The 10,123-nt window shown below is 42.8% G+C and overlaps 1 protein-coding gene across 1 annotated transcript; it reads left to right on the top strand.

The window, feature by feature from the left end:
- The first annotated feature begins 5,389 nt into the window (after window positions 1-5,389).
- Window positions 5,390-6,731, top strand: Jra (Jun-related antigen). The gene has a single exon (XM_080273954.1). It carries the CDS (start codon window positions 5,637-5,639, stop codon window positions 6,393-6,395), a length of 759 nt encoding a protein of 252 aa, XP_080130080.1. The 5' UTR covers window positions 5,390-5,636; the 3' UTR covers window positions 6,396-6,731.
- Window positions 6,732-10,123: the final 3,392 nt, after the last annotated feature.

The raw sequence follows: 10,123 nt of genomic DNA, 5'->3' as shown, positions 1-10,123 counted from the left end.
TGTCTCCACCCATATGTATATCTCCCACTTCTCCACCCACCCACACCCAAACTCACACCCACACCCACGTACATCCACCCTCACCCACACCCACACCCACCCACCTACACTACATTCCAGCCACCCATGAGAGGTGTGTGGGTGGTAGTTTGCCCTTTACCTCTTACACCTACACCCTCCCCTCCCCTACCCTCCCCTCCTCTCCTCTTCCCTCCCCTCTCCTCCCCCTCTCTACTACTTCTTTCCCTCCCCTCCCCTCTCCTCCCCCTCTCTACTACTTCTTTCCCTCCCCCTCCCCCTCTCTCTCGCACTAAGTTTCCTCCCCCTCCCTCCCCTCCCTAACTCTTCTCTCCCCTCTCGTTCCCCTCCCTCTCTTCCATTTTTCTTTCTCCTTGTCTCTTCCTCCTTCCCCTCCCTAAAATTTCTCCCCTCTCCATTTTTCCCTTCTCTCTCTCTCTCTCTCTCTAACATATCCTTTCCTCCTTTCCCCTCCCTAAGGATTCTCTCTCTCCTTCCCTTCCCTCATTTACCTTCTTGTTGCTTTCTCTCTCTCTCCTTCCCCTCCTCTCTATTCCCCTCCCCTCCTCACTATCTACCCCTCTTACCTCCCCCTCTCCCTTCCCTATCTACCTCCCCTCACCTTACCTCCTCCACACCTATCACTCTTTCCCCCCCCCCTCTCCCCTTGCTTCCCTTCCCTTCCCCTTCCCTCCTCTTCCTTCCCTTCCCTTCCCCTCCCCTCCCCTTTCTTCCCTTCCCCCCCTTTCCTTGCCTTCCCTTCCCTTCCCCTCCTATTCCTTCCCTTCCCCCTCCCTTCCCCTCCCCTCCTCCCTTCCCTTCCCCTCAAAATCAATTACACAAAAATGTCTTCACCTTTTCCCCCTCTCTATCCCCTTCCTTCCCTCCTCTCCCCTCATCTCCTTCCTACCTTCCCCTCACTCTTCCTTCCCTCCCCATCCTTTCTCCCCTACCCCTGTCCCCTCCCCTCCTCCCTACATCCCTCCCTCCCCACTCCACCCTTCTCCTCCCCTAATCTCCATCCTACCTTACCCTCACTCTTCCCTCCCTTCCCCTCCCCTCTTCCCTACATCCCTCCCTCCCCACTCCACCCCTCTCCCTTCCCCTCCCCTCTCTTCCCTCCCTCCCCCTCTTCCCCTCCTCCTCCCTACATCCCTCCCTCCCCACTCCATCTCTCTCTCTTCCCCTCCCCCCTCTTCCCTACATCCCTCCCTCCCCACTCCACCCCTCTCCCTTCCCCTCTTCCCCTCCTCCTCCCTACATCCCTCCCTCCCCACTCCACCCCTCTCCCTTCCCCTCCCCTCTCTTCCCTCCCTCCCCCTCTCCCCCTCCCTACATCCCTCCCTCCCCATTCCACCCGACCCCTCCCTCTCTCCTTTCTCATTATAAATAAACAAATACATAAATACATACTGTACATTCATATAAAAATCCATTACAATGATTTATTTAACCCTTTCAGCCCTATGACGGATGGTGGAGAGGGGGCCTTCGCGGGGTGGCACTATCTCTCTCCCTACCGCCCAAAAGGAGGATGGTGGACTGAAGGATTAGGACGATTTATGTCTACGGTCCCCTGGCACCTCGTTTCAGATGAGCTTACAAAAGAGGAGGAGGAGGAGGAGGAAAAGGAAGAAGAGGAGGAAGACGAGGAGAAGAAAAAGAAGAAGAGGAGGAGGAGGAGGAAGAAGAAGAAGAAGAGGAGGAGGAGGAGGAAGAAGAAGAAGAAGAAGGAGGAGGAGGAGGAGGAGGAGGAGGAGGAAGAAGAAGATGAAGACGAAGAGGAAGATGATGATGATGATGATGATGATGATGATGAAGAAGAAGAAGAAGAAAAAGAAGAAGAAGGAGGAGGAGGAGGAGGAGATGATGATGATGATGATGAAAAGGCAAATGAAGATAAAAATAACAAAAGAGGAAGAAAAGAAAGAACAACTACTTTCTATCACTATTTTCCATCATTCACTGTACCTTCATCGAACTTTTCATCGTACTAACACTATAATAATAATAATAATAATAATAATAATAATAACAATAATAATAATAATAATAAGTTGGTCACATAAAAGGTTCCAGGCCTTCTAACGCAAGGACATTATTATTATTATTATTATTATTATTATTATTATCATATTAATATTATTATTATTATTATTATTATTATTATTATTATCATCATTACCATATTATTATTATTATTATCATCATCATTATTACCATATTATTATTATTATTATCATTATTACCATATTATTATTATTATTTTTATTATTATCATCATTATTATTACGATATTATTATTATTATTATTATTATTATTATTATTATTACCATATTATTATTAAAATTATCATTATTATTATTATCATCATTATCAAAGCTCCACACACCCCTGTAGGAAGCTTTCTTATATCTGTCAATATTCTTAGCGCTCTTCCCTCTTGAAACGTAAATGGCATCACTGGGAGGCACTGTGGTCTAGATCCTTCAAACTCAGTCAGGTTGATGGCCCAGCTGACGCAAAAAAAAACTGACTTCGGGACACTCTCAGAAACCTCCCTCCCTCTCTCTCTCTCTCTCTCTCTCTCTCTCTCCTCTCTCTCTCTCTCTCCCTCTCTCTCTCTCTCATTTTTATCTCTGCTCTCCATCCTCTCCTATCTCTTCCTCTCTCCTTTCCTCTCAGCCACTCCCACCTTCCCCCCTCAATCTCTTCCGTACTTCCTCCGACTGGGGTGTACTACAATATACAGTAGCCTTCAGACGGAAGCACTGTGGCTAGGAGTATAGTTCCTGTCGGTGGATTATTCTCTGAGATCGCCTAGGGTAAAAATAATAATAATAATAATAATAATAATAAATAATAATAATAATAATAATAATAATAATCTATCTATGTATCAATTGCCAGACGCCATAATCCCGTAAGGAGTGGCCATTTGACTTTGAGTTATTGGTTTTATGGGGAGGGGCACTAACCCTCCACCAACCCACTTGCTGACACGTAGGGAGCACGTATGGTTTGGTTATATGGTTACCACCCAGCGTTGTAAATGGTTTCTTGGCTTACAGGAAACCATTTGGCTTGTCACTCAATGTAAAGCCACCTGTAAAGGAAAGAAGAGCAATAAGAAGTACTTTTCTGGATATTCCGGATGTCAGCTAATTTTTCCTGAAGGATTAGAGCCACTGAACTTGGAGGACTTATAGACTGTGATGACCTAAGGTGACATGTAAAGGATCAGTGACCTTCACAGCCCAAGGCCACCACCATACCTCGGCTTCAAGTAGGCAATGGCTGTGGCAAGTTTTTCTTTATCAAAATTGTCCTTGGTCAATTTTACGGTGGTCTTGTTATTATTATTATTATTATTATTGTTATCATTACCATCATCATCATCATCATTATCACCATCATCATTATTATTATTATTATCATCATCATCATTACCATTATCATCATCATCATCATCATCAATATCACCATCATCATCAATATCACAATCATTATTATTATTATTATTATTATTATTATCACTATTATCATTATTATTATTATTATTATTATTTTCATCATCATCATCAGTCATCATCATCATCATTATTATTATTATTACTATTATCATTATTATTATTATTATTATTATTATTATTTTCATCATCATCATCAGTCATCATCATCATCATCATTATTATTATTATTATTATTACCGTACTCCTCCTCCTCCTCCTTCTTCTACTATTACTATTTTAATTTTATTCTTGATATCTCCTGACAACTTTTATTCATAGAGACTTTTTGAACTGCAGGGGCCGAAACTGGCAGGAAAAAGTGAGAATAAACATCACTCAATATTGACTGAATTGAGGTGGAAATTTTACGGGAATGGAGGAAATGAAATCAGATATTATCCTTCAATTTCTGCTTTCCTTCACATCCTCTTTCCCTCCATCTATCATCCCTTCTCTCTCTCTCTCTCTCACTTCCTCCTCATCCTTCTATCCTTCAATTTCTACTTTCTCTTCTTCACATCCTCTTTCTTTCCATCTATCATCACTTTCCCCTCTCTCTCTCTCTCATTTTTATCTCCGCACTCCATCCTCTCCTATCTCTTCCTCTCTCATTTCCTCTCAACCACTCCCACCTTCTCCCCTCCATCTCTACCTTACTTCCTCCGGCCCCTCCCTCCTCCCTCACCTCCTTCTTCCATCTTGAGCCACTCCCAATTCTCCCCCTCCCTCTCCCTCCCTCCCCCTCCCCCTGCCACTCCCTAAACCAGTCACCCAGTAAACGTAGATCAAACGTTATCACGCCCTTTTTCCTCCCTTCTCCCTCCCTCTCTTTCTCCCTCCTTACCTCCATATTCTCTACCTTACCCTTCACCATTTCTACCCTACCTTCCTCTTCTCCCTTCTAGATTATTTCCTTCTGTTATTACCCTTTCATAAAATATTTCTCAACTTTTCCTCTCCCTTTTTATCTCTTTACAATTTTGTCGCTCAATCTTCTCTCCATCATCGTATATTTATCCTGTCTTCCTCTTCTCATTACAAGCTTCTCTCCCTTACTTTATCCCCATTTTCCTCTCCCTCCGTCTCTCCAATCTTCCTTCTCTCCTCCTCCGTCTCTCCAATCTTCCTTCTCTCCTCCTCCCTCTCTCCAATCTTTCTTCTCTCCTCCTCCTCCCTCTCTCCAATCTTCCTTCTCTCCTCCCCCTCCCTCTCTCAGTTCCCGGTACGGCGCTCGATTATAAACACAAGGGTATACCATTCGATTATATGCAAGTTCACTGTCACGCATCTCTATGTACGCATCCCCATCAACAACAACATTTCAAAACATTCCTGATTATCTCTATGTGCAGGTGTAATTTCAGTTCAATATACTGAAGGATTTTCGTACTCTTTCGAGAAGAATTGAAGAGAATCCTCCAAGAAATATTTCAAACTCTGCGCCTCCACTCCTACACTCCGATTGGTCGAAAGTTTGGACCATAATCTTGTGCCACGTTGCCAGACCACCAAAACAACTCACTAACAATTTATTTTCGATATATAAGTTACAGTAAGGGTACAGAAAAGTAGAAAATATGTCCTGTGTACTAAATTCTTCTAATCAAACTGGTAGAAGACTCAAGGATATGGCAAAATAGGGAGATATATGGAAAGATGGGTGAAAATCTGGCAATGGCGCGCCGCCACGGTTCCCGGTACTAGCCAATAGCGAGGCGCCGAGATATTCCGCGAAATCAATGATGTCACCAGCAACCAATGAGAGCGAGGGAAAATGACGTGATGTTACTATTTTTAGACGATGACGACGAGTTATAAGATCAGCCTGGCTCGGGATGACTCATAGCCGCGCCAGCCATCGAGGAGGAGAGACGTTACACACACTCCCTCTCGGAATCTACTCGTGCTGTGTCTGCTGTGGTAGGCTGTGCTGTGCTAAAAACTAACTAGGCACGGGTTGCAGTTGCTGGGGAGTAAGGTGGTTGCGGGAAACTGTTCAAAAGGACAATACAAGTGCAAAATAAACTGGAAAATACTGGTGTGATAAGCTCTGGCCGCTAGAAGGGAGGGCGGCTGGCTACTAACGAGTTCGGTGTGCTGAAGTGATGGAGACCACGATGTACGAGGATGGGTACAATAATTTGGGAAGGGAGAGCGTGACGCAGATGAAAAGGCGCCTCACCCTTGATCTAAATACCCGACCAGCCAAGAAACAGCGTGCACCCACCACTTTCAACCCCCTACTAACCTCCCCAGACCTCAACCAGCTCAAACTCGCCTCCCCCGAGCTGGAAAGACTCATAATCCAGCAGAGTTTGGGGCCGGCACAAACAGCACCCCCGCACCAATTTTTCTTCCCGGCCAAGACCGCGACCGTTGAAGCTGAGGAGTTCGCTAAGGGGTTCCAGGAGCAGTTGGACCATCTTCACCACCTGAACGCAACGGCTACAAGCACAACCGTAGCAGTCACAGAGTCCGGCTTGCAGTACACGCAGTTGGAGGCACCTGGACCTGGCCCCGCGCCGGCGACCACACACATCTCAAACAACGACGTAACAATTAAAGAAGAGCCTCAGTGCGTCCCTGCTGCGTCTCCTCCGCTATCCCCAATCAACATGGAGAGTCAGGAGAGGATCAAGCTGGAGAGGAAGCGACTGAGGAACCGAATCGCAGCCTCCAAGTGCCGGCGGAGGAAGTTGGAGCGAATCGGCCGACTGGAATGCAAAGTGAGGGACCTGAAAGGGGAAAATATGGAACTGCAGGCGGTGGTGAACAGGCTAAGGGATCAAGTTTGCAGTCTGAAGCAGGAGGTGATGGAGCACGTTACGGCGGGGTGTCAGATCCCTTTTATTACCAGCCAGTGACCATGCACCCGCCCCTGAATCCCCCCAAAAACTACGCCTTGCCCACCCCGCCCCACCCCCCCTGTGACTTACCGTATCCTAAGTGCCGGTGATTGTTACGTAACGCCTTTTCCTTAGCCGTTTACTCTCCACGTTACACCTCAAGATCCATCCCCTTGTGTTACTGATGCAAATTATGTCGATATTAGTGATAGTGAATAAAATAACAAGAGGAGGTTTGGGTGTAATGTGCAGACTGAATCGCTAGGGAAATGGCGTTAAGAGTTGGCACCTACAATACGCTCCGTAGGCGGGGTTGGGCGGGGCTCTAGTCAACAGCAGGCACCCCCTGTGATAGTGCCCGGGGTAGGGGGGAGGAGGGGGGGCTGGGAGGGGGGTACACTCAATATTTCAGTACCGTGTCTTTCAACATACAACCTCCAGACGGTTTTTGTCAACTTATAATCGTCTGCCGGTGCTCTCTTACTACCCTAGGCAATTTTAGTGCGATTTTTGTCAATTCATAATCGTCTGGGGTCTATTCTTGCAACTTCACGCGATTTTAGTGCGATTTTTGTCACTTTATAATCGTATGGGATGTATTCTTGCTTCCTCAGGCGACTTTAGTGCATATAAATCGTCTTGAAGTAGTAAGAGTGGTTTTATGCTCCCCACAGACGATTATAGTCCATTGTCTGGAGGTACATTGCTACCCCAAACGATTTTAGAGCGATTTTTGTCAACTCAATCGTCTGGGGTGTATTCTTGCTACCCTTGGCGATTTTAGTGCATATAAATCGTCTTGAAGTAGTAAGAGAGTGGTTTTATGCTCTCCACAGACGATTATAGTCAGTTGTCTCGAGGTTTATTGCTACCCCAGGCGATTTTTGTCAATTCATAATCGTCTGGGGGTGTATTTTTGCTACTCCATGCGATTTTAGTGCACATAAATCGTCTTGAAGTAGTAAAAGTGGTTTTATGCTCCACAGACGATTTCAGTCAATTGTCTGGAGGTATACTGCTACCCCAAGCGATTTCTGTGCAATTTTTGTCATCTCATAATCGTGTGGGGGTATTTTCTTGCTTCCTCAGGCGATTTTAGTGCATATAAATCGTCTGGAAGTAGTGAGTTATCTGTTCTCTATAGGGATACAGCATAACTGACTTTAACCCTGTGGAGTGCATTTTATATATATTTTTTTTGTAGCTGAGTAAAATCGTCTGGTGACAAAATACACATGTGATGACTTGCCTTGTAATGGTTAAGATTTATTAATATTTTTTTAACGACTGCCTTCTGTACTTTTTTTATTTATATTTTTACTGGACGTGATAATTTTCCATTTTTTAAAAATCGCCAGACGATTTTATGATTTTTTATATAATTAAATAGAAAACAGCCTTCATTAACCCTTTCATTGGAGCCGTATCACTGAGCTGAAAGGAAAATGAAGGCAGCTGAGAATGATGGAATAGTGAAGACAGTACTGAAAGTGTTAAGGTCCTATTCTCCTTGGTTACTAGGCTCCTTAACACCTTTTCCATAGCAGTTTATTTTGCATTATAGAACTCTTGTATGATAATTGTACTTTCCAGTTTGATTAGTCTAATTACACCTTCCAGTCCTATTACATCTCCCAATTACCTTCCAATCCATTACATTTCCTGATTAACTTCCAGTCCTATTACATCTCCCAGTCCTATTACATTTCCTGTTACATCTTCCAGTCTTATTACATTTCCTAATTACACTTTCCAGTCCTATTACATTTCCTAATTACATCTTCCAGTCCTATTACATTTCCTAATTACACCTTCCAATCCTATTACATTTCCTAATGACACCATCCAATCCTATTACATTTCCTAGTGACACCATCCAATCCTATTACATTTCCTAGTGACACCATCCAATCCTATTACATTTCCTAATTACACCATCCAGTCCTATTACACTTCCTAATTTCACTTAATAGACGATTTTATTAAGCTTAGGCCTGGAACTGGAGGGGTTTGATACAGCCTTAATTCACCCCTTCAGTACGAGGCCTTTGCTGAATAAAATCGTCTGGAAATGTACACAAAATATATACTTGAAACAAGGTAATTTCCAGTTTGCCTAATATTAATAATCCAAGTATTCTAAATATCGACAGTTTACGTGCGTTGGAATATTAATGTATCAAATATTCACTTTACATTTGTCTCTCTCTAATGTGGAAATAATTTATGTAGGGGAATACTGAGGTACCAAATATTCTCTGATAATTTTCCTTTTAAATACAGTCTCTACATGACATACGGAAATATTATCCGAATATTCCCCTACCCATTACTCAAATATCAATAGTTTACATACCTAATATCTACAGCAAGACCTACATAAGGGAATATTAACTTCTCAAATATTCCTTTACACTTTTAAATATCCAGTGTACGTACATAGCATACAAGGGAATATTCACGTGCTATTACATGCTGAATTAAACTGCTATGGAAAAGGTGATAGGGAGCCTCCTTGGTCCACGAGAATATGCCCCCCTCCTTGCCTCCCCCACTCCCTACCCCGGCTTTTATATGAACTATATTTTATATGCAGAGACTTTTACTGATTATGCAATATATGCAACACACACTTTTTTGTATCAACATTTTCTTATTTATAAAAGAAAATCCTGATCCTGCAATTTTCTTTATCCAATATTGTGTTGATGTTTTCCCTTGGGTGTAGATGTTTGATGTGACTGTATTTTGGGGTGTACTGTAGATGGCTGGGTATACATAAATATTCTGTCTGATATTTCTCTTGGGTGTAGATGTTTATGACAATTTTTTGGGTGTACAAGGCTGCAAAACCATGAATATTTTGTTTGAACTGACTTCTCTTGGGTGTAGATTTTATGACTTTTTGGGTGTAGATGGCTGTGTATACATGAGTGTTTTGTTTGATATTTCTCCGGTGTAGATGTGTGATATTTTGGGGGGCAGAAGGTTATGCATACATGATTATATTGATACTTCTCTCGGGTGTAGATATTTGATGTAACTGTATTCTAGGGTGTAGAAGGCTGCCTACACATAATATTTTGTCTGTTTCTCTTGGGTGTAGATGTTGGAAATGACTTTTTTTGGAATAAATGGCTGTGTATACATGAATATTTTGTCTGATATTTCTCTTGGGTGTAGATGTTTGATATGACAGTGTATTTTTGGGTGTAGAAGGCTGCCTATACCTGAATAATCTCAAGTAATACATTAATATTGATTGGTTTACATGTACCAGCATAACTTGTCATTAATCTTGTTTGCTTATTACATTCAGATATTCTCCCTCATACCTTTAATGCTGACTTTTGTTTTGTCTTTGCATATTCAAAAGTACTTATATTTAGTCGTTTTTTATGCAAGGAAGAAGGAATCAAAGGCCAGGAGCCCGTAAACCGTTCCTTCCAAGAAAATAAACAAAAACAAGATAACAGAGCCAAATTCAAGATTTTTTGTACCCAATATTCTCAGTTTTATTTGTTTAGTTATTTATTTTGCATAATGTACAGTCAGCTTCAAAAGTTCTCTCCCCTCTCCGGTTCTCCCAAGGTCTATGCAAATCAGGGGTACAATCTGCGACAATCAACGCAGATGACACTAACTTGTGGCCCAAATAATGTCTGTTGTGGATTCATCTCGATTTTCAAAGCCCACGGAGAGATGACAGAACTTTTGATGCCGACTGTACCTGCCTATTATTCCCA

The sequence above is a fragment of the Coenobita brevimanus genome, chromosome 56, assembly GCF_032717465.1.
Source record: "Coenobita brevimanus isolate Jiangsu-jjx chromosome 56, ASM3271746v2, whole genome shotgun sequence".
Classification (NCBI taxonomy): domain Eukaryota; kingdom Metazoa; phylum Arthropoda; class Malacostraca; order Decapoda; family Coenobitidae; genus Coenobita; species Coenobita brevimanus.
This window is presented reverse-complemented; position numbering and strand designations above follow the sequence as displayed.